General features: G+C 42.2%; 1 protein-coding gene across 12 annotated transcripts in view; it reads left to right on the forward strand.

The window, feature by feature from the left end:
* Positions 1 to 26,397, forward strand: part of LOC126986811 (uncharacterized) — a 108,987-nt gene that overhangs the window by 57,038 nt on the left and 25,552 nt on the right. For 10 of the 12 annotated variants that reach the window (XM_050843183.1, XM_050843178.1, XM_050843185.1 and 7 more), the window contains 3 exons: positions 7,954 to 8,409; positions 17,100 to 17,250; positions 25,459 to 25,717. In XM_050843183.1, coding sequence (XP_050699140.1) covers positions 7,954 to 8,409; positions 17,100 to 17,250; positions 25,459 to 25,717 — 866 coding nt within the window. Of the gene's footprint in view, positions 1 to 6,805; positions 6,914 to 7,953; positions 8,410 to 17,099; positions 17,251 to 25,458; positions 25,718 to 26,397 lie in introns of all 12 variants that reach the window. The other 2 variants (XM_050843187.1, XM_050843189.1) reach the window with 2 other exon arrangements.

The following is a 26,397-nucleotide window of genomic DNA, read 5'->3' on the forward strand; positions in this document are numbered from 1 at the left end:
TTTCAACTTCAAAGGCTGACAACTGAGATTTTCCCCTGGTAAATGATGGAATATATAAACTTGCTTGCATGGTATAATCCTACACTTTCCTCGATTCCAAACCCTCTATCAGCAAGCACAATAGCACCAGGTAGCAAATTTTCTAAAATGCCACACTTCTCGGTAATGGTCTTGTCACTGACCCTACCACCCCAACCTCTAGATATGAATGATATGCATCCTGTGGGAGTAATGCCTATGAGGAATTTCATGGTGTTATTGTGTTTATAATTTGACCAAGTAGCTGCCTTGGCCATTAGGGAGGAAGGAGTAGCCAAGGTCACTTCAAAAGAGTCAAGTATGACAGAGACTCTGTCACCAAAATTCCTGCGGAAGCATGCAGGCATTGCTAGCCTAAGCCCTTCTCTTCCAGGCCAAACAATGGAATGTCTTAATTTTGTATCTGCTGCACCTACCCACTTATAAAATATCCTTGACACAGTTGAAAGAGATACATTAAATCTGTAGGCCAAATCCTGGAAGCATGTGTTTAAACGAAGATGCATCAGAAACATAACAAATTCTTGAAACGGGGATAGCTTTGAATTAATTGAATGGGTAATATTAAGGCAAACATAATTAAAAATGCACATCAGTACAGCATAGTTTGGCAGCCTTGCATAACAAAGTACTTTTTCATCATCATTACTGAGGTTGAGGTTACTGTAGTCACCTACTGTAGAACGGAGTTCATACACCTCTGTTCATAACTGGTACAAGTCCTCATACTGCTGATCAAACATGGTCATCTCCATTAGGGTGAGGTCTGTTTGGCAGCCAACAGTTGCAACTGTTACTGTTTGTCTGGCAGGCAGCTGGTCTAGACAGAATGGTTTGCTTCTCTGTCTGAAATGTCTGGCCGATGGCTGTTCCTGTTGTTCTGAAAGGTGTAAGAAGATTGTGAGAAGATAGTAATACACTCCCATGACAACTTTGACCCGTGAAAATTCATACCCATTTTAGAAGAAGTTTCTTAACTTACACCAACCAAAAGGATTAGAATACATTTTATGGTAATATGAATGGTTTTTTTTTATGAAAAGGTCTGTATTTCCATAAAAAAAAAACATGGAACAGGCTACTTGTTGATGGCATATATCAACATAACCACTTACCAACATGAACTTCGTCATTGCAAGGTTGAGTGTATTCCTATGTGTCCATGAGTGTCTGCGCTGCCAAAAACATCTTATCCTTCTTCAACTTTCTCTCCTGGATCCTTTGATGCCGAGCACAGCTGATGGCGACCAATTCCTGGGACACTTTACGATGACCAAGGTTCTGTGTTAGGGCCCAGTCTGGATTACTAGTATCCTCAAGGACTGCTGGCCGTCCTGAAGTAACAAATAGAATGCAGGGTTAATAATGAGTTTACCTCAGCAGTCGCTTTCTAAGACAATATTTATTTTTTTCCAGACTAAAGGTCGTGCTTTTTCTGGTGAGCATTGTTTTAAATCCATAAACCTAAAATTACCTATACAGAATTTAATCTGGTAATTATTGAGTTGAGCTCCGCGCCTCCAATATATGATATTACACCTCCTTATTATAGTTAAGGGACTAAATCCATGTCCCTGAACCAATATATGATAGAGCTAGTACTTAATATTACAGAGAAGAGAAAGGCCTAATAATGGATTTAGTCCCTTATGATAGGGAGGTGTAATGTCATCTTTTGGAGCTGCGGAGCTCAACTCAACAATTACCTTTAATCTTCAGGTGTGCCAGACAACATAACAGTGAAATTCAGCTCAAAACTAAACCTAACCAATATGTAGCCCTTGTTATTGACTAAGATACATAACAAAGACTGACTGTTGAAAAGGGAAGCAGGAAAAAAAAAATTGCAATATAAGCCATATAATATAAAATTTTGCAGCCCTGCATGGCACAATATAAACAGTAAGAGAGCACACTGTCAAGTTAGGGTTAGAGTCGGTGAAGTTTGATTTGACATGGTTAGTTTACCTGTACAAGATACCGTTAATAGGTACCGAGAATATAATTGTTCATAGTATAAGGAATTCCTTCAAGGAACAAAGATCTGTGTCTGTGTCTTTTTAGTGCAGGTGGTAGTGGTGGCGCCGCTGGTAAGTTACTGAATCGTGTGCCACTTTTGTGTGTCTCTTAGTTAAATTATTGACTTTATTCGAATGTTGTGCCTTAAATAGGAAACAAATATGTACTTACCACTCAAAAAAATATCACTGCACACGAGGAGATGCCTTTTTCCAGTCTCGGTTAAGTCAGCTCTTGCCAGATTTGCCAGCCACTTCCCTCGCCGTTGTCTTGTTATTTTCTCTCTCGTCCCTCCATTTCTCTTGTCTACTGCTGGTAGTCGGAAGAAAAACTTTTCCGGGAATTTCGTCCGCTTGTTTGCACACCCAATAACACCACAGAATGCTACCATCTTGGCAAATTCACTGTCTTTCGTATGATTACCAAAGTACCTCGCACGTCAGCTGATATGGCCTCGGTTCCACACAACGCTAAATGCATCGTCTGCTGCCGCGAGATTTTTGCAGGGAGATGCTGTATACCCACGCATGACAAATGCGGGTTGATAGCTGAGACGTGTGAGGAAGCAGAGAGTATCCTACGGCTCTGACTTACGATCCAGAGTTGCCAGCTAGGAATGAGCGAGTGGTATCAAAAATTTCAAAAGAATTGGAGAAAAACCCAATTTTTGGTGATTGTTCTGCTAAGAGTACCATGCGTACGTGCATGAGAGCTCAGCGCTCCAAGACGTGCTGGTGCAGTAAATATGGGTAATAAAACATTTTTTCCGACCAAATTTACCTACGTACATATATGATAGTACAATGTTAGAATGGCCGTACTTTCTATAATTCTACGGAAGTTTTTCGCAGAAAATGATTTTTTGAAGGTAAACCCTCGAAACAGACCCCTTAATTTGCTCCCGTAAATTTGCTCGCAAATCAAAAAACTCGTATACCAAAAGGAATTTCCCCATTTAGATTAATGCGTCCCATGTAAAAAAAATATATCTACATAAAAATCATTTAATATGTTTCATAGAGAATAAAAGTGAAAACTACAAACAAATAGCAATGATAAATAATATAAATAATATACGTAGTATAATAATATAAATATAGATAATATAGTTATAATATAGTGCTGAAAACACAAACATCACACACTAGAGCACAAACGTTAGCAGACGAGCGCGTGGGTGCAACCTCTGCGAGTGTACAGCGCGGACTGAAGGTGGTGTCACACTGGTCGTTTTCTTCCAACTGTTGGAGCTAGGAGAAACCGTGGAGTGAGTTCTTGGTTTGCATAAACACTCCAGTCCTACCGTCTTTGAAACTATGATCGTACCCACAACTGCTTCTTCCTTGCATTTAACTGTAGCAACAAGTCCATAATTTGAGTAACAGCACCACAAGCCACAATTGCTCTTACTTTTACAAACGGCACCATGTGGAGACAGAGTGACTGGTTTGTTTATGTTGTGGATACAGACTGACTGTTGTCGTGTGTGATGCACACCCAGAAATAATGAAATTATTTTCCTTCAAGGCAGTTGGAGGAAAAAAGTCCAGTGTGACACCAACTTGAGACCCCATTCCCTTTGTTTTCCACTCTGAGCGCTATGTCTTGCAGCGAACAAAGGAAACCCACGTTCCAGTCTTCGACTTCTACAAACTAACCGCTCATAAACCAAGGCAGTTTTAGTGGTTTTCTTTTGCTCGTAAATCAAAACGCTCATAAACTAAGGCACCTATAAACCGAGGTATTACTGTACCTCTTGTTAACCCCTTCGCTCCGGCGACGCCAATGTCGGCGTCCGACGGTGTCACCGTTAGTCCTCTTCTAAACCTCTTAATCCTCTTCCATTTCCTCTTCTAAACCTCCTAAGAGGAAATGGAAGAGGAATTTAGAGGAGGATTGAGATGTTTAGAAGAGGATTAATCCTCTTCCATTTCTTCTTGACCTTTTCCATGCTGTGACACCGACGTCTTCATCACAGATGGAAAGGGTTAAATCTCTTGTGTCATTAATGAGAAATTATTCACTATTAAAGGGGTACGCGACATCTGGGGTCAGACCTGCAACCTGCAACAAAAGGTTAAGGCTATTTTAAATCTAAAATTAAATTTTATTAGCATTTATCCATGAAAATCAAATCACTTATTATAATTATGTATATAATTTTATATAATTAATTATTACAATTATATAATCATGAAAATTGGTTGTTTACCTAAATAACAAATCAAAAATATCTGTTAATGATAGCTTCTCTCTCTCTCTCTCTCTCTCTCTGTCTTACATAATTATAACTCTGTGGTGGTGATCCAGATCTCTACTTAATACTCACCGTGCTGAGTTTCCTCGGGGACAAGATGGTGACCCGCACACTTCACTTGCCATGCACGCCACGATGACTGACTGTTTAGACTTTTGAGTTTTTAGTGTGGCAGCAGCTGGCGGGGCCGCTGTTGCCATGCGCAGAAACATTCAAATTTTAACCCATCCGCTGCGATTGGCACGGATTTGGCTTTCAGTGGTAGCCCGGTAAAATATACTCCCAGGTCTTTCTCTGCCTCTGTGGTGGATAGTGGAGTGTTTCCCATGTGGTATTGGTGTGCTGCAGGACTTTACGTTTTTCTTCATTGAAATGTAGCAGCCACTTTCTGTTCCATTCCTGTAGCTTGGTGAGGTCTGACTGTAGGAAATCCGCAGTCAAGGGGTTAAAGGGCACGAGATTTATTTCAAATTACCTCGCATTAATATTTGTGAGAGAGAAAAATATTTTATATCACTGAATACTATTAATCATGTACACCACTTTTGATGTGCAAGTGAGTTAATGCATTTAATTAATTTGTCTACATACATGTCTGAATGGGTAGATAATTTATAGTTATTCACATTATGAGTCCACTGAATCGATGGTTTATAATAGCAACATAATGCGTTTTCAACTAATATATTTGAAATTGTTTTCTCTATTGGACCAAGCAGCAACCTGGAAACGACATTGTGTAAACGTCGGAGTTTGGTCAGAAAATCACCAATCAGAGAATCACCAAGAACCTATGTCCCGTAAACGTCACAGTTTGGTCAGAAAATTACAATGTAATTATTATGTGCTGATGACGTAACTTTTAAATGGACAAAGATACAATCTAAAAACAACGTTGTGTAAACGTTTCCAGTTTGCTGGGTTACAAAAGCAGCCCAGGCTCCAGCTGCAAGACACAAAAAGACAGAGTATTGCTGGCCTGTCTTCTGACCTAGTAGCCAGTATAAAGGCAACAATCAAGAAGCCACTGTTGTCCATGTGGTCCATACTTTGTTTGTCAAAAAACGTCGTGAAGACTCCATCTCCTCTGTACCAAGCGCCCGCCAATTTTGTCACATCATTTTGACGTCATCATTGTCAACAGAACTGTAAAATCAGAGTAGTGGAAACCCGGCCTAAGAGCACATGTTCCGCACCACACCATAGACCAGTGTGTTGTGCCACTGTATCAAGACCTGCCGTTCACCGTTATTACTGGGCCATTGGGCCTGTTATTCAATAGGACAGGATGTACTTACTTTATTAGCAATTCTATTGGAGTTGTATTCTACTAGAGAGGCGGTGGCTGAGTGATTAGCGTGCCGGTCCTGTGTTTTGCTGCGTCCTGGGTGATGTGGGTTCGAATGATCGGCTACCAGCCAAGAATAGATGTCACCACCATAAACACTTGCTTGTACCATGACAGGCTTGGGCCAACCACCAGGCCCAACCAACAAAGCCTACTGGCACTGGATAAAAAAAAAAGGGGGGGGGGGGGATTATTCACAAGAGGGTAGCGTATTAATTTTGAGATGCTGACTGCTTATTTCTGCACAAAATATGATGCTGTCTATTATGGAGATAGTATTTTTTTCCGGAAATATATAAATGGTTGAGTTTTCAATGTCTGTTGTGCACCCGCCACTGCCTGCCACCACAGCCTCAAAATAGCTCGCAGAGAGGTTCAACTTGCTCACTGTTTCTATATTTCACTCACTGCTCACCAATATCACAAGTGGACCAACTAGAACAAAACCAGGCATATTAATGTTTTTCCTGCTGTGTATTCCCCCAGTGTGCAATGTTAACTGAACAGCAGAGCGACTACTTATTTCTGCAAGGAGGTATTTCTCACAACACTGGCCTGCGTAGTGGACCGCCACTGCCATGTCCTTGTCCTGCGCTGCATATTTACACCACCCCACACTGCGTGCCGAATAAATTTAAACTAATCAAACCTAACTTTATGTAACCTACCTAATGGGGGGACTTTGCCCCCCCTCGACCCCCCTTCCATTTGCAACGGAAAAGCAATCCGGCAGTGTGTTGTATGGACACAAAAGACTTCATATGTATGGGTCTTTGATCCTCCCCCTTGACTCCCTTCTATTTTCCAAAAGTCACTTGTTACTGCATTGCATTCAGGGACTATAAAAGAATCCATGTTGTGAGCATTAACTTCACCAGAGGAGGCTACCCTCTCATGTCCCCCCCAAAAAAAAGAAAAAAAAAAAGTAATTCTATAGGAGAAAGTCTCAAAATGGCTAAACGGTGTATCCGGCACTAGCTTCCCCCAATTCGTGCCAGATAAATGAGGTTCTGTTGTACTAGACTTCATAGTGAGAACATATTCACACCTGCACCATCAGTTGTTCTCATAACTTGAGAAGTAAACTGAAGAAAAGGCTGTGAAGCGTCCAATCCCAGACTGATCCCGGCCCCGTACCACAGCCCTCCACATCATGGAACCTCATGGACCAAACCTGGCGTTATTACCCGAGGTGTTACCTGATACTTCCTCATCTTTCTCCTGGCACTTTGTGACTCACAGCTAAGAAGGTATTTGTAGGTAGGAAGGTAGCAGACTAGTGTCACTTCCTTGATGTAAGGGGTGTTTCCTGCAAATTTAAAGCTAAATTTTATCACAAAGATTTCAACAGCATTATTTAATGGTCTCAAAAGTTATGTAACCTTTAAGCTTGACAAGTCACGTACTTTGGGCCCAAAAATAGTAATCATACAAGCACCATATGTGGGAAGTCTCTACAAGTTATTCAGGAGATATCAGATTTTGGGGTCAATATCAGCAGTGACTTGAAACACACAAAGCACTATTGAGACTGCTTGCCAAAAAGCTATAACTATGCAAGGAACCTTGAGTGTAAGATGCCAAGAGAAATGTTATCTTTGTATAACCCATTGGTAAGATCTCCCCTGGAATGCACAGTGCGGACCCGTAACTACAAAATACACATTGGATCACTTGAAAGAATACAGGAAGTTTCTTTGAAAATTATGCCATTGTTGAAGGCACGGCCATATGAAGAATGACTCGACATTTCCAAGTCGTAAGAAGACACCTGTAGGGTTATCTAATACAGGTCTTCAAATACCTGAACAAGTTCAGTCATATTGATCACTCCAAGCTTTTTGCACTCTAAACTAACCTGGTAACAAGAAACAATTGTCACACAGTTCAAGTGAAGCAATGCTGTACAGACATTGACAAGAGTTATTTCTCAGTCATCCATCACTGGAACCTTCCTACAGAAATAGTCAGTGCAAAAACTAAAAATATTTATTAAAATCACTAAGGTAGGCAGCCTCATTGTAAGACAGCAGACTTTATGTTGCTTCCTCCTCCATGTTTCTTCCTCCTGCCTCCTTGTTTGGCAAGCATTGGTCCATGAGTGAGAAGTGTTTTATATGGACTGAATAATGAAAGTATTGTATAGCTATGCATATATAAATATTGCCCATTTTTTGCTTCAGTAAGTCTTCATTTATGAATTCTGTTGTTTGGACATGTGAAAAGTTTATCTGTTGAGCAGATATAATATCAGTTATTATTATTATTATTATTTTTTTTTTTTTTTCAGCCAGCCTTCATGTATGAGTGATCACTTGTTCTCCGGTTATGTGAAGACTTTGTCCATGGAGCAAAGGTGTCAGTACCTTTCAAAGCTGAGGCTGATGAACCCCAGCGTAGACTTGCCTGACCCATACAAGATTGTGGGGTGGGTAAAGAACATGAAGAAGTGGCCAGACCTAAACAGCAGTCATTTTCATCAGTACCTGTTGTGTAAAGACTCTCAGACAGAGGGTGAAGACACAGCATGTGCATCACTTATGGGGTACAATGCATTCAAGCTGGGTAATGTGCTGGAGGTGGAGTACACCTCCATCAGCATAAGCATAATCGTCACGGTGTGCTTCCTAAAGGCCATGGTTGTATCACCTTACCAAGGAGGTAGACTTGAGGCACACCTAGCTTGGGTGTGTCTGGATAAGACAAATGGCACCATCGAGGCTTCCCATTGTACATGTTTGAAACGGTAAGTGATGTCGTGCAGTCATGGTGGTGCTTCATATAACCTTCATCATCAACCATTACTCTAACAGTGCCAGGCAACTTGTTCCCTAAGCCCTGCCCACTACCTGGAGTCATCCTTGTTTGCTGGTTATTTTTGTTGTTGTTTTATTGAAAAACCTTAACCATGAAAATAATCACTTTTAAAAAGAAGATTGGAGTTCAAGTCAATGGTACCCTGGTGTGGGAGGATGAGATAGGATGTGAACTTAGGGGACAGTTGCCTGGTGGCAGTAGACTACAGATAAGAGCTTCTCCCAGTGTTTTCCACTTCTCCATCCCTGGCATTACTTTAATCCATTCTTCATTGGCAATGGTTCTAATTTAATCTCTCCAGTTCTCTGTCTGATGTTAGTGTACCCCATTTTGCTCTGGAAAAAGTTCTAATTTCATATCTCCACCTGGGTACTTATCTGATGTTAGTGTGCTCTATCCTGCATCTGCAAAGGTTCTAATTCAATGTCTCTACCTTGGCCTGTGATATTAGTGCATTTCATCTTGCTCCAGCACAGGTTCTGATATAATTTCTCTACACCTATGTTTTAGTCTGATGTTAGTGTACTCTATCCTATTTCTGCAACGTTTCTAATTTGATTACTCCACCTGTGCCTGTTTGATGTCATTGCATTCCATCCCGGTGCTGCATAGGTTCAAATGAAATCTCCACCTGAGTCTGTCTGACCTTATTTACTCCCTTTTTTTTTTTTTTTTTTTTTTTTTTTTTTTAAGGGACCTGGTGGTCGGCCCAAGCCCGTCACGGTGCAGGCAATTTTTATAGTGGTGCCATTTATTCTTGGCTCGTGCTGCCCCCCCGGAACTCATTCTAGATTCACTAGGACAGTTTCTTCTAGAGTCCGGATTGCTGGGTGGTCTTCAGGACAGCATGTGGGTAGTCTGAGGCTTCTGTGTGGCTGCAGGTTGCCATTGCACGATAATGCACACTTCAGACTCGGGTGAACCGACTATAGTCTATTCCATCCTGCTCCTGCATAGACTCTAATTTAGTCTCTCCACTTGAGTTTCTGTCTGATGTTAGTGTACTTCCTGCTCCTGCAAAGATTATTAATTCAACTCTCCTTGCATTAGTGTGCCCCATCCTGTTTTAGGAAAGGGTAGCGTTTACTACATCTCAAAGACAGTAGTTACTGAACAACAAATTTAACCCCTTAACCCTTTCCATACTATGACGCCAATGTCTGCGTCACTGTATTGAAAGGGTCAAGTGTGGTTCTAAATATGGGAACAGGGTCATAATTTCTTGGGGGGGGGGGGGCTATAGCCCCACAATAATTTCTATATCGGCCTCAAAATCCCCCTAAAACTGCTTATTTTTCAAAACTTCACCACCTGCACATGTTCGCTTCGCTCGCCACCCTCCCTTCACCTCATGAACCTGTGATGCCCTCTAGCCACACACACACACACATACAAAAAAAAAAAAGCCAAAATTACAGAACTGGGGGAAAACATCAACCACCCAAAATATTTGGCAACCCTGTCACAAGCGTCTTGCAACTCTTCACTGTTTTGAATATTATGAATGATAGTTGAGCTGTAGGCACAGTCAGAGTTAGGTGATGATGATTTCAGCAGTCAAGCAAAGGGGTAGTTGACCATACTGAGCAATCCAATGGGGGTCTGGGATCATTAAAAGGTTAAGAACCCCTGGCCTAGAGGTTCAATCACACAGCTATAGTGCGCGCCAGCTATTTTGGCCCGTGAAGGAGGAGCTTCACGGGAAAGCCTAGGTCATTAAGCTCTTAAAGCGTTGCCACATATCTGTCGCTCCGCCTCCAACAGGGTCTAGCTCCCACCCATTCTCTCTCTCTCTCTCTCTCTCTCTCTCTCTCTCTCTCTCTCTCTCTCTCTCTCTCTCTCTCTCTCTCTCTCTCTCTCTCTCTCTCTCTCTCTCTCTCTCTCTCTCTCTCTCTCTCTCTCTCTCTCTCTCTCTCTCTCTCTCTCTCTCTCTCTCTCTCTCTCTCTCTCTCTCTCTCTCTCTCTCTCTCTCTCTCTCTCTCTCTCTCTCTCTCTCTCTCTCTCTCTCTCTCTCTCTCTCTCTCTCTCTCTCTCTCTCTCTCTCTCTCTCTCTCTCTCTCTCTCTCTCTCTCTCTCTCTCTCTCTCTCTCTCTCTCTCTCTCTCTCTCTCTCTCTCTCTCTCTCTCTCTCTCTCTCTCTCTCTCTCTCTCTCTCTCTCTCTCTCTCTCTCTCTCTCTCTCTCTCTCTCTCTCTCTCTCTCTCTCTCTCCCCTAATTTTAACATATTCTGAAACGGTCTCTCTAGCTCCACCCGAGTCATTCTCTATCTGTAAATACTCGTGGGCGTTGAAAACAATGTCCTTTGCCTGACTACGTAAGTGAGGCAGTGATGGTTTGGATGAGCTGCCATGCTTCCTCTGTGGTGGATGGAAGTGGAATGCCGGGCTGGGCCGAGAACAGGGTGGCCAGAGGAGGAGAGGAAGTGAGAGGTCGTGACCCGACAACACTGTTGAACACTGTTGTCACGTTTTCTCCACCGTTTTATAATAACCTAAATATATAAGTAACAGTACACTGTGTAGCTCATTGCAGTTTGAATTAAAATAATATTAGTGTGTGCTTATATCTTTTGAAAAGTTTTTTTTTTAAATGACGCACTTTAATTAAAGCCAAATACGTTCACTTGACATATGAGCATTTTTCACAGCCCTCCCTCTCACGGGCCAAATTAGCTGGCGCGCACTATAGTTGTGATGGATAGTTGTTGTTTTTCTTTATTTTGGCTTCAGAAGTACAGTACCCTTCTGAGTTTCATACTTGCTTCATTCCGAAGGTATAGCACGAAACTCAAGGATCGCGAAACTCTGTGTATTGAAAACACTGAAAAAGCGCTTATTGGTTCCGGCCCATGGAGAAGCTGTTTTTTTTTTGTTTTTTTTTACATTCCTGCCTATGGCACCAGTAGGCTTTCTTCAGGGGCCAGATGGTCGGCCCAAACCTGTCGTGGCGCAGGCAATTTTTATAGTGGTGCCAGTTATGCTCGGCTCATGCTGCCCCCCCGGAACTCACTCTTGATTCACTGGACGGTTTCTGCTAGAGTCAGGGTTGACGGGTGGTGTTCTGGACAGCAAGTGGGAAGTCTTAAGCCACTCGGCAGTGACTGAAAAAAATCCCAGGTGGTAGCATGGGGATTCAAACCGACGTTGTCCATGGCGTGGTGAATGTGAGCCCAGCACGCTAATCACTCAGCCACCGCCTACCCTTGTTATCTCAAAATACATACCTTGGTAAAAGGGAAAAAAAGGGAAATGAGAACGGGTCATTTTGAAGCCACAGTTGAAGGCGGCTGCCTCACCATTGGCTGGCAGTCCTGAAAACACGCTTGTGCTTCACTGTGAGTCCAATGAAGTCGTCGATGATGCCCACCCAATCAGTGGCCTCACTGCCATAAGGCGGTGTCACACTGGCAATTTTCCTTCAACCATTGGGGCTATGGGCAACCTTGGTTGCCCATATGCCCAACTGGGAGCGAGTTGTCGGTTGTCCGTAAGCTAGTTTCGCACTGGTCCATTTTTCTCCAACCGCGTTGGTGATAGGGGCAACTGGCAACTCCAACTTTTCCGTGTGTGCATCACACATTGCCAAGGTCAGTTGCCCGTAAACAAAGCAGTCGCTCTGTATCCACATGGCGTCGTCTGCTAAAGTAAAGGCTGTCGCGGCTTGTGCAACAGTTATCCAAGTTATGGACTTGTTGCTGCAGTTAAATGGAAGGAAGAAGCTGCTGTGGGCACGATTATGTCTTCAAAGACGGGAGGACAGGAGTGTTTACCCAAACCTCGTCAGAGGACTGGGTAAATTTCCAAAACGTTAACTGTGGGACACTGCTGGACGAAGCTATTTTTTTCTGGTAGTTTTCAGTGTGTTATGAGATAATCGGCTGACTGTTTCTGTCGCAAATCATCAAATCACTAATAATATGATTGATTCTTCAATACCTGTTGTACCTGCACCCATCGTCGCAGCAGCAAAATAGCTCGCAGAGAGAGGTTCAGCTTGCTTACCATTTCTATATTTCACTCACTGCTCACAAAGATCACAAGTGGACAAACTAGAACAAAACCAGGCAAATTAATGTTTTTCCTCTTGTTTATTTCCCCATTGCGCATGTGTGGTAGACAGCAAAACGACATATCAGTGAGGAGATATTTCTCGCAACACCCGCCAGCGTAATGGACAGTCCCGTCACTGCCATGTCCCGTCCTGCGCTGCACATTTGTGCCGCCCCACACTGCGTGCTGAATAAATTTTAACTAACCAAACCTAATTTAACGTAACCTACCTATTTGCGATGGAAAAGCAATATGACAGTGTGTGGACACAAAATACTTCATATAGCACCAAGGTGTTCTTTGCTGTGAGACGAGTGATGTTCTGGAATAATACCGAGAACTGTGCTGTGAAGACCGGTGTTGTGTTCCTGAGCCAATAAATAGCCTTCATGCAGTGAGTCATGGGTAAATTTATGGGAAATAGCATATCGATATTTTCAAAAAGCAAAACTATCTTGATGTGCATATGCAGGCCCATAATTTTGGCAGATTTTTTTTGGGGGGGTGACTTGAGGGTATCATAGGTTCATGAGGTGAGGGGAGCTGGCAAGCAAAGTGAGCATAGCCTTGCTGTCTGGGGATGAGTGAGAACAGCTCTGTTTATCAATAAGTCTTTGTTTATTTACATTTGCTTCTGAGCATGTGTAGTTTGGGGAAGGACAGCCAGGAACACAACACTTGGAGTCCTTCTTCAATTTTCATAGACTGGAGAAAAAAAGTTTTTTGAACTGTGGTCCCACAGCACAGGGTGTTCTTTTATATTGTCAATTACATAGTAAACACAGCAGCTCTGCCAGTCCACTTTATGAGTCTCTGGGTGGGCCATCTTCCACTGCTCCTCACTCCTCAACCTCCTCAAGCTGAGAGGCCCATCTCCCATTTAAAGAACTTAAAAAGCTAGTGTAAGATGATTGAGGAGGAAGGGGGGTGGCAGACACTGAAAAGATGAAGAAGAGGAAATGGAGCAAGACTGAAAATGCGAGAGGGAGCTGTGGGAGGGGATGAGGATAGTGAAGATTGTTATGAATCTAGCGAGCCAAATTTCTCTGGTTTTGGAAATAACGAACCGTATGTGCAGAAAAGTGTTGCTGGTGGAAAAGAAACTGAATACGTGGATCGGAAGAGTCAAGATCATGGAGGATGAAGACATGGATGGTAAGAAGATGCACAGTGACTTACGGGCAAGAGTGCGAAGTCTAGAAAAAAGGGAAAAAAAACTAGTTCAGGAAAATGAGGAGTTGAAAGAGAAGTTGGCAAAATATGAAAAAATGGTGAAGGAAGGCCTAGGAGTCATAAGAAAGGAAAATGAAGACCTGAAAGAGATAATGGGCAAGGAAGAAAAAAGAGTAAGGGAGGAAGTGCTGGGTGAAATAAAGACCTGGAAAGTAGAACATGAAAAAGCTAATGTAGACTTCCATGAAATAATTGAAAAGCAACTAAAAGAGGAGCTTTTACTCAAGAGTGACAGACATAACACAGGAGAGGGATGGATGGGTGGATTGCATGTATCTGGACCTGAAGAAGGCTTTTGACAAAGTTCCACATACAAGACTACTGTGGAAGCTGGAAAATAAAGGAGGATTGAAAGGGAAAATGAAAAACTGGTTGGAAAATTACTTAAGGGAAAGAGAGATGAGAACAGTGGTAATGGACATGAAATCGGAATGGAGAATTGTAGATAGTGGAGTGCCTCAAGGATCGGTATTGGCACCAATACTTTTCCTAGTATATATTAATGATATGCTGGAGAAAGTAAGCAGTTACATGAGGCTCATGAGCCTGCTACTCGCTGCTTCCACAAAAAGCACTCAGAGGAATGGCCAAAAGAGAGGTCAGCTTCGGAAGGAGAGGTGTCCTGATACTCTCCTTGTGAAAGAGTTCAAGTCGTAGGCAGGAGGAAATACAGATGAAGGAAGATTGTTCCCAAGTTTACCAGTGTGAGGGATGAAAGATTGAAAATGCTGGTTAACTCATGCAAAAGGGATTTGGACAGTAAAGGGATGAGCTTGAGTAGAAAGTCGTGTGTGGCTAAACCGCAGGAGGAGGGGAGGCATGCAGTTAGCAAGTTCAGAAGAGCAGTCAGCATGAAAATATTGAAAGAAGATAGGAAAAGAGGCAACATGGTGGTGGAATTTAACCCCTAAAGGATGGCTGGTGGGAATTCCCGCTCGGGCGGAGAATGGCAGAAAGGCGGGGTGCTGGAATTCCCATCTTCCGGTTTCCCGGCAAGATTTGTAATTCCCAACATCATATCTCCGCCGTGCTGCAGCTGAGGAATTTCTAGTTTCTTCCATCATGTAAATGAAAGATTGGTGATGTAAAAGCACTATGAACTATTGTGTTTGTGTCTGAAATTGCTACACAGGGCACTGATGAAAAACACCTATTTAGCCAAATTTTATCAATGCAGCACACGCTCTGCGAGCAGAAAACTGGCCTCTAGCCCGTCCTTTAGGGATTAAGAGGTAGGAGACTGTCAGTAAGAGGAGGGGAGTTGATGAGACAAAGAGCTTTAGGCTCTACTCTGTCCAAGAGAGCTGTGTATGTGGACCCCCCACACACACATGAGATGCATACTCTATACGAGGGCAGACAAGGCCCTTGTATATGGATAGCAACTTTGTGGGGGAAAAGAACTGGCGGACGATGCAGAATCCCCAACCTCGAGGAAGTTGATTTAGTGAGAAAAGAAAGGTGAAGTTTCCAGTTAAGATTTTGAGTCAAGGATAGACCGAGGATGTTTAGTGTAGGAGAAGGTGACAGCTGAGTGTTGTTGAAGAATAGGGGATAGGTGTTTGGAAGATTGTGTTGAGTTGATGTGTGGAGAAATAGAGTTTTGAGGCATTGAAGGACACCAGGTTTCTTCTGCCCCAATCGGAAATAATAGCAAGGTCAGATGTTAAGCGTTTTGCAGCCTCCAGTCTGGAGTCTTGTAATTTCCGCTGGGAGGGCCTTCTGTTGGAAGAAGTTGAATAATGCAAAGTAAGAGTCATCGGCATATGAGTGGATAGGGCAGTTCATTTTGGAAAGGAGATCATTGATGAACACACACAGACGGGTCTCTCTCCTGGAAGCAGTAATCATTCCACAGGAAATTGGAAAAGTACATCCTCAGGTTGTCCCACCGAGGTGAAGCAAAATGCCAGAAGCACCACCTCATCGGTGAGTCCAGAGACTGCACATGAGCGATAGGACAAAGTACAGAAATAAGGTTGTGATTGGAGGAGCCCAATGGAGAGAACAGTTTAATAGAATAAACTGAAGGATTAGAGGTTAGGAAAAGGTCTAGAATGTTGGGCATGTCTCCAAGGCGGTCAGGTATACGAGTAGGGTGCTGAACCAACTGCCCTAGATCGTTCAGGAGAGCAAAGTTGTAGGCTTGTTCACCAGGCTGGTCAATAAATGAGGATGAAAGCTAAAGCTGGTGGTGAACATTGAAATCTCCCAGGATGGAGATTTCAGCGAAGGGAGAGTGGAATTCAAGTAGTCAAAGAATTTTACATTGTTGGTAAAATTAGGGGAGAGATAAACAGCACAGATGTATTTAGTAATAGAGCGACAATGAAGTCTTAGCCAGATAATGGAAAATTCTGGAGTCAAGGTCGTGGGCATGAGAGCAAGTGATGTTGTTGCCTACATGAATGCAACATCCAGCTCTGGCTTGAAATTTAGGATAGAGGTAGTAGGAGGGAACAGAGTAGAGGTTACTGTCAGTAGACCTGTGTTTCGGTGAGGAAAAGAAGGTGATGTTTAGTGGAGGAGAGGTGGTGTTCCACAGAAGGGAAATTAGAATGAAGACCGTGAATGTTGCAGACGTTGATAAAAAAGAAGTTTGAGGAGTTATCAGAACACCCCTCGGGCTGGAAGCCAAAAGGGGAGTCCTCTCTGGGGGAATTTGTGGTCCACCCCCCGCAGGGCAGGGACTCTGAGGCATTATTACTCTCCCTGTTCCTGTTTGATTTTGGTGTGATTATGTCATCTGTTGCTACTAGTGGGGCCAGTGATTGGCCAAGTAGGCCAGAACAGCAGAAACAATGACAGCAGTGGTAGCAAGAACAGTGACAGAGGGCATAAATTAGAAGACCTAGGGGTGAAACAGAGCTGAAATGTGACTACCAAAAGGGGCACAAGAAGCACAAGTCCAACAGCAAGATGGGACAAAAAATTCTTGGTGAAGTAGACAGAGGTGCTCATGATGCTGGCATCCAGCAGCTGAACGATGAACGAATCTACCTGTTGCCTCACCACATATACATTGTGAGTGCAGCGGGGGCATTGCATTTACTTTACTTTTTCTTTCTTGTACTACATCATGGACAATGTTATAATAAGTAAACAAAGAGACAAAAATAAAAGTGGTATAAGTAATGTCTTGCAGGGGGAATAATTAAGCAGGAGGTAGAATCTAGAGGTACCTTTAGCTCACCCACCTCCCCGTGATGTATGATGGTTGTTCAAATGAGTATTCATAGTTTTGGTCATTTCCTAGGCTGTCAAGAATGTAACCCCCCGTGAAAAAATAAGGAAACACTGCAACTGACCAACTAAATTAAAGAGAGTCTGTTCACCAGGTTCGAAGGAGTATGCAGCCACATTGCAGGGCTGCTATTCAAGGTGGAGGCTGCTGTATCACTGGGCATGAACAAAGAAGACACAGCCAGGAGCAGTGTTACCAACAGCACTAGGAAAGTGACCATGAAGAACAAATGTAACCGCTCCAGGGTAACTGATCCATTCAGCTCTGTATAATATATACTATGTAGTGTGATTTTTTTTCTTTTCTTTTTTTCTAGGGTGTTAGCTTATACAAACAGTGGGGCCACGTGTCTAGCAATAATAAGGAACTGAAAAAATACCACTAGTTTGGGGGCAAGCTTTAAATAGTACTGACAAAAACAGCTTGAAACTTTCCAGAACTTTCTTTTGAGCTTTGTTTCACCTGCTTTTGACAACTAAACTTATATTTATATATAAACATAACAAACTTAACCTTTACAAAAAAGAGTTAATATGTAAAATTAGACACAGCTGAAGATAAAAAGGAATTCTTATAGGGCTTCTTTTACATGGGATTGAGGTAACACATTTGCAAAGATTGGCTGATCTAAAGAAATATATTTACAAATTCCCAAGTATTCAACAAGTGCCTCACTAAGCAAAGAGTAGTCGGCATTTTTTTTCACCAAATTTGCCGACCTCTCGACTGAAATGGGGATATCATAGTGGACACAGAGGAGGGCAAGTCCGTTCAGGCGCTCTTGGCCGACGGTACTCCTCAGATAGGTTTTCAGCCTTTTCAATGCTGAGAAAGACCTCCCGGCTTCCGTGTTGGAGACTGGAAGCATCAACAGAGTTTTCAAGAAAATAGCGAGATTGGGGAACATGCTGGTGCCGGCGTGTGCCTGGGCTTCTTTGATAGTTTAGAAGACCGGAACAGATAATGCCCAGCGCTCCGCTTCCGCCTTCACGAGTGTCAGGGATTCGATGTCGAGCTCATAGAGCTACGCCGCTTGAAGCACAGCCGCAACATTCGTTTCAGGGCCTTTGAGGAGTTACTCGAGCTGAAGTGCGACAGGCACCGTGTCGTCACCGAACCGACTCTTCACCTCGGCCAAGACGTGGTCCACGAACAGAATGTACACCGCCCGGCGGTAGTACTCCTCAGCATTCTCGCACGGAACATTTGATCGCTGGGTCTGTCGTCCACAGAGTCGTGGCACAGGGATGGTTTCATTCGTTGACCCCAACTCGACCAAAAGCTCTTCCGCTTTCATGAACACTTCGTGGAAATGCTTCTCCGCATCTGCTCTGAAATTTGCAAAAATGGTCTTGATGCCACGAATCGTGGCATAGGCTGACACCAGGTCGCCATCTTTGCTCTGAAGAGTTCGGCTCGGCTCGAGAGTATGCGCCAATATACACTCCACTACAACCATTCCAACGAGAAAGCGGGGAACATGTATGGCGATGAGAAGGAGCCCAGCTGTGGCGTCAAGTTCTTCCTTGAGAAAAACAACGATGACAGGCAGAAATTCAACAAAAACCAGCACTGCGTCATGCCTCTCAATCCACATGGTGGGGCACAGGGGAACAAGCTTTTCGCGCTTGGCCAAGGTAAGCTTGACAACCTCTCTGAAATGGAGAGAGCGCATATTCCAAGAATGAACGAAGTTGTACACCTCGGTTATTGTTTGAAGAGCGATCTTCACTTCCTTGACGTCAAACACCTTCGTGGATTCAGCCGGTGGTTAAAGCAGTGGATTGGCTTGGCCAGGGTGTACTTCTTCATGAGTACTTCGGCACACCTTTTGAATTTTCCCACCATGGCACTTGCTCCATCGAAACCAAGTCTCCTGCACTTGGCCATGTCCAATCCGAGGTCTTCAACGGTGTGCAAAAGGAGCCAGGCTAAACCTTTACCGGTGAGGTCTTGGGCGTGCACAAAGGCAAGGAAGTCTTCCCTTATTTCCTCTTCGAAGTGCCGAATGATGATAGAGGCCTGCACTAAAATTCACTTTCTGCTTGCATGTGAGGAATGAGGTCACAAAGATTTTTTCCTAGGCCTTTAACCCTCACAGCGTCGGCGTCGTACATGTACGACACAGGCTGAGTCACCTTCCCAGCGTCGGCGTCGTACATATACGACGCGACAATTTACGACACACACCATGACTCAGATGTCATTTTTGACACTTTTCATGACTTAAACATATGTTTTTTCAGCATTTCTTACATAATGGGCGAAAAAAAAAATTTGAAAAGTGCCGACGCTGGGGGGGGTCACGGGTGGGAAATGTTCCGACGCCATGGGGGTTAAATCTTGCTCTGTTACATTCAGTATACGATTCCATAACTTAAATACTGAAAATAAATAAAAAAAATCCTGAGTTCTCCAGAAATGCAACGGGAAGGTACCAGTTTTCGTTTTGACTCTCAGAAAGTGGACATTTTAGCAGATGGGGGGGGGGGTCCTCCCCCCCCCCCATGGGTACAGCGTTCCACGGCCCTGTACGTGTATATAGGTTGTTAGATGAGTGCGGGGCCCATAAGAGCGCGGGGCCCTGGGCACGTGCCCGTTGTGCCGTGGCCCTGCAGGAGAGTGAAAAATTACATCAGACAACGAAAAAAAAATTTAATCATGCTTGAGCATCCCGTCCACCTCTGCATAGTAAAGCCCAAGGAACCTATAGAGGAGGAATTTTTTAAAGTCCAGAGCCATCTAGCGGCGGCCGGCTTCGCTCCCCAGCTCTCTAGCTTTGTAGGGGTATCTTAGATATATTACATGTATTCTCAATTCATGGGTATTTCAAATATTTTAGTTATCCTAATACTTTTTGGGGGGGTCCCTGGCCATCTGGCTCCCCACCCCCGTATCCGCGCCTGCATATGCCTACAGCCGACGACACATTCCGTATTATAGTTGCAGCACATTATAAGCGAGTCAGTTTTGTACCGACTATCCGCACACACTCGAGATTTTCTGGGGGGGGGGGGGATTTTGAGGGGGGCCCGGGCCCCCTGGGAACCCCCCCTGTATCCGCCCCTGCACGGGAGGGTGGGGGGTTATCCAAGAAGGCCATATATCGCTAGATGATGCCCTTTGGGTTGCAAACTTGCCACCCTTTCCTTAATATATGAAACGCCACTTGTTCCGTATTCGGTGGTCTGAATGGCTAAGCAGATAAAATTCAGTATTTTAAAAATGTAGTGAGCGCATTTCTCAGTGAACCACAAAACTAGTTCATAAAATTGTGTTTGTCAAGGGTCGGTCTGAAATGCATGTAAAATACGCGTCATAACGTCTCTTCCCCCTTCCTCTTACCTTCACCAACAGCTGTCAGGCCAGAGAAATTTTAGGGTTGCCACCCATTCCTTAAAATATAGATTCGTTCTGTATTGGAGAATGGAATGTTGTGTTCCTTATTTGTTTTAGATCAAGGTGGCAGCCCTAACTGAGACTCTATTCCCATTGTTTCTTGCTTTGAACACACTCGTCTTGCTGCAAACAAAGGGAACCCACGCTCACGTCTTCGACTTGTACAAAGAGACTCGCAGGCCTCGTTGAAAGACCGACTTGGTTGGCTAGGCTGACGTAAGCCAATAGTCGGTCTATCGGCATCCTCCCCTCCCCTTCATGAGCTGTCACCTGGCAAGGGTTTGTGGTCCCTCCTCGAAGGGACGCACGCGCTTGACCATGACAGCCTCCATATAGTCTGTGTTCCCACCCGGGAGGTGGCGGCGAAAAAAAATAAAAAAATAAAATAAAAACAGGAAACAGGATGCTCATATACCAAGTCACCGCTCATAAACTAAAGCATTTTTCATGTTTTTTTTATAAATATATATATATATATATATTAATATAAATATCTAAATATATATATATATATATATATATATATATATATATATATATATACCGTATTTGCCGGCATATAATGCGCACCTTTTTCACATAAAAAATGCCTGAAAGTTTAGCCCTGTGCATTATAAGCCGAATGTACAAATTTTTAAGGATTTTTTTTCTTCTTTGGGGTGTTTTAAGGGTCTGTTTTTTGTCTTATCCAATAACAACGGCAAACTTACCTTTATTATTGTTTATGATCCTTCATAGTCCTTAGCTGTCTTACAGTGTTACCATAGAATACAGGGCGATCAAATAACTACTATACAAAAACTAAATTGGTGGAGGATCGCCCATGCCTTGCTGTACCGAGCAGTCTGGTACCGGTACCATATCGTATAGCTGGTACCGTTATTACCGGTACTGGTACCAGTACCTGGCCACCCCTATTGTTGAGTAGCGTGGCAGCGTGGGTACTGTATTGTCGTTCAAGTTCAAGTTCTTTAACCTGTATATATTTCTGAGCATTTTAAAAACTTTTTTTTTTCCAAAATTGTTGTCTTAAAGTTTGGGGTGCACGTTATATGCGGTCTGCGTTATACGCATAAATACTGTATATATATATATATATATATATATATATATATATATATATATTATATAATATATATATATATATATATATATATATATATATAATATACATATATATAATATACATATATATATATATATATATATATATATATGTATATTATATATATGTATATTATATATATATATATATATATATATATATATATATATATATATATATATATATATATATATATATATATATAATAAATATATATATATATATATATATATATATATTATATAATATATATATATATATATATATATATATATATATATATATATATATATATATATATATATATATATATATATATATATATATATATATATATATATATATATATATATATATATATATATATATATATATATATATATATATATATATATATATATATATATATATATATATATATATATATATATATATATAGATAATATGGTGGCGTAATGTCGTTTTTCGGAGGCGCGGAGTCAATCTCCACAACTACCGTTTCGTATCTTGAAAATTTCAGGTATGAATTAGAGAGCAGTTGAAACTGTGGTAGAGAGTAAGAGAGAGTGTGAGTGTATGACATGGCTCGCTCGCTGACAATAAGGAAGGCAGCGCTGTCAGGATGGCTCTGTTGCCCAGCGTGGGAACACTATAGCAGAAAATGCATAACTGGCAACTTTGGCCGGCGAGTAGAAGCTCAGCCAGGCGGGACGAATTCACGTGGTAAGCTCTCCCTACCACAACTTAACTCGTATCAAAACGTCACTTCTTCTAAATCTGAATTCATTTGCAAGGTGAAGAGCTTTCTCGAACGCTTTGGGGTACATTCAGTAGGTGTTTTGGCTTGTCTCTTGGGTCCCACGTTCATGTTAAGTGGTAATGGAGAAGCGTAGCTGAAGTTGTGCACACACACGGACTTAGGGAAAGCGCATTGGTTTCAATCTGGCAAAAGTGCTCCTGATGTTGTGCACACACACGGACTGAGGGGATGTGCATGGGTGGCAGTCTGGTAGAACAGTGTTACCACTCACGCCATGGCTACTTGGTGTGACAAGCGGGAAATTTAAAAATCCTAAAAAAAAATTCTATGACAATCCGTGTAAAACCGAAACCGTACTATTGGAAACCGTGCTGTTTGACAGACGACTTTATATATATATATATATATATATATATATATATATATATATATATATATATATATATATATATATATATATATATATATATATATATATATATTTTTTACGTTGTTGCCTATTGCCGTAGGCATCCTCCAGTGGGGCCTGATGGTCGGCCCAAGGCTTCTTCAGGTGGGGCCTGATGGTCGGCCCAGCCCGTTCTGGCGCAGGCGAGTGTTTATAGTGGCGCCATCTTGCATTGGCTCATGCTGCCCCGAACTCGTTCTTGATTCGCTTGGACGGCTTCCTCTAGAGTCCGGGTTGATGGGTGGTCTTCAGGACAGCATGTGGGTAGTTTTAAGCCACTCCGGTGACGAAAAATCCAGTGGTAGCGTGAGATTGAACCCGTCGTCCATCATGAATATATATATATATATATATATATATATATATATATATATATATATATATATATATATATATATATATATATATATATATATATATATATATATATATATATATATATATATATATATATATATATATATAGATAGATAGATAGATAGATAGATATATATATATATATATATATATATATATATATATATATATATATATATATATATATATATATATATATATATATATATATATATATATATATATATATATATATATATATATATATATACACAGTAATGTCTCCAGGATTGCGAGTTTCAAGTTTGTGATTCACCAAGTTTGTGATAGGGACCCCAAAAATTAGATTTTTATTGAAAACTGAAATTGCGAAATGACCCGAACTTTGCGGGTAGCGCACGTGAGAAAGTGGTGGTTTCCGCTCTAGTTAACGGGGCGGAGGGGGTCGTGACGTCAGGGCGCACTGCGGCGTCACAACAACACCACTGTATTCTGCCGCCTGCTGCCATTGTTCACCTCACCCCTGCGGTCCCACCCAACTAAGGATAGTTCAATGAAACGTCATCAACTCAGCCATGACGTCACGGCGGTGACGCGCACTGGAGACCCTCACCAGCAAGAGTCTCATTTGAATCTTAGTTTTATACAAGGATTTATACATCATATTATGAAGTGTGGTGTTCTCTGAAACTTCAATCCGGTGGCGCCGCAGCCACACGTGTGGGTCTCCAGTGATGTCTCTGTTTACATGTGACGTCACGAGTGCGGTGCATTGTGGGAAAAACAAACGCTTAGCAAGCTATCCTTTATATGTCTCTCATCCTTGGTCCTACCCACACTTCTGCCCCCACGTCGTTTGAACCCTCAGAGCCCCGGCGTGGCGCTCTCCGTTTGCTCCCAGTCCCGCTCCGCCATCCGCACTAAAGCCAGCGCAGCGGGGCAGCGGCAGGGATCCACTGTATTGTTTGCGCAGCGCAGGTCGCAGGCGGTACACGCTCATGCGGTGTGGGGCCAATGGCCCAGTGTGCTGCGGCTAGCATGGCGCGGTGGTGGTCAAGCCCTCTCACCACTCGTGCCAAGAGCTCGGAGCGGCGTGTCCCCAGCCCTTCCATGGAATCGCTAGGCTGCATGGGCGTGGGCCAGGGCTCCGGCTCTATCACCGGCTTTTGGCCTGGCATTTCAGATGAGATGTCAACGGTTTTCAATTTTCCCCATAAGAATAATAGTTCAAAGTTTGCAATTTTATCGTTTGCAACGCGCAACGTGGATCTATTTATTGCAAACTTGGAGACAGTACTGTATATATGTTTCACGTATGGTGATCATAGGCTTTCTTATAGCGTCTTCCATTTAGCGTAACCCGTTTCTGGGGCATGATCTGTTGAGTCCCTTGATAGAGTCCCGACAGCCTAAGATTTGGACGCCATTATTGGCCCTGTTTTCGCCACGCTTTTCAAATGCTAGCACATGCTCTGTTTTGTATTTGTTTCACAGCCATACGGGTCGTCCACTGAAACTGAGCACACTTGTGTCAGACCTGCACACCCTCCCCTAACAGCCAGCAGGGAGCCAGCAGCCAACGAGCTCTGGGAAAATAAATAAGAGACAGTTTGTGTCTACATCAACAGGTGTCGCCAACCCATCATTATGTCTCTTATTTATTTTTCCAGAGCTCATTGGCTGCTGGCTCCCTGCTGGCTGTTAGGGGAAGGTGTGCAGGCCTGACACAAGTGTGCTCAGTTTCAGTGGACGACCCGTATGGCTGTGAAACAAGTTAATACAAAAGAGAACGTGTGCTAGTGTTTGAAAAGCGCGGTGAAAACAGGGCCAATAATGGCGTCCAAATCTTAGGTTGTCGGGACTCTATCAAGGGACTCTACGGATCACAACCCAGAAACGGGGTACGCTAAATGGAAGATGCTATAAATGGGACCTGGTGGTCAGCCCCAACCTGTTATGGCAGAGGCAAGTGTTTATAGTGGCACCATCTTCCTTGGCTCAGGCTGCCTCCAAAAGCTCATCTTTGATCCTCTTTTAGAGATAATCTAGAGTCTGGGTTCATACTGGTCTTCAGGACAGCATGTGGGTAGTCTTAGGCCACTCAGTGATGACTGACAAATTGCCAGCTTGTTTGTAGCAGCAGCTGGAACATGAACCTGTGTCCTCATGGACGCCACACACACACACACACACACACACACACACACACACACACACCAACCATTCATCCACCGCGTCCCGTGGGTTAATGTACCATATGTCCTTCACTAACTGTTTTGTGTGACATGAGTGCATTACACAGATCATAAATCAGAATAGTGCATATTGAGTTTAGTGATAGTAATGTTCTTGCTTCCTTGATTGAAATATCAAACATTATATTAATGAATATCCTTTACTGACAGCTCTGTGTGGCACGAGTTAAGGACACATACTTCACACACCAGAATAGCAACAAGGGCCTCAGACAACCACTCAAGGACCTGAAGCTTCGGCCTCTGTCGAAGTTTGAACAAAAGAGAGCCTTGGGAAAACTCTGGAAAATTATCCCCAACGCATTAATATTTCTGAAAGAGGAATCAGACACCGACACAGCATCTGAGGATGAGGGGGACAGCGAGAGACTCTCCCCTTCAGCTCACCATCCACACACAGCATCTCAGGGTGAGGAGGACAAAGAGAAACTCATCATTTTAGTTCAACATACATAGTACATTTATTTCAACATAAATGCAGTAACAATTGCTTGCCCTTAATATTCAGTGGCATGATATTTTGGAATAGCCAAGTTCATTCTCATTTAACAAGACACTGCCAAGAAATTCATGTACCACAATGTAGACAACTTTGTTGCAAAAAACTTTCATGTTTAAAAGAGTGATTACATGGAACTATATATTAGAACATGTCCCATACATCTGTAACATTGCTACATTCAAGCACAACCTTAGAAAATTGATATTGATTAGTGACCTCATTAATATATAATACCATTGTTGTTATATATATATATATATATATATATATATATATATATATATATATATATATATATATATATATATATATATATATATATATATATATATATATATATATATATATATATATATATATATATATATATATATATATATATATATATATATATATATATATATATATATATATATATATATATATATATATATATATATATATATAGGTATTGGCTTTTCTGTGTATACATCTATCTTTATGCATATGTTGATACACATGTAAATTTACTTGTGATTAACTTGTAGATGCTGCCAATTGCAGTTTATAATTACTATCATTCTCATTATTCTATTATTATTATTATT

Source organism: Eriocheir sinensis, chromosome 63 (genome assembly GCF_024679095.1).
Source record: "Eriocheir sinensis breed Jianghai 21 chromosome 63, ASM2467909v1, whole genome shotgun sequence".
NCBI lineage: Eukaryota > Metazoa > Arthropoda > Malacostraca > Decapoda > Varunidae > Eriocheir > Eriocheir sinensis.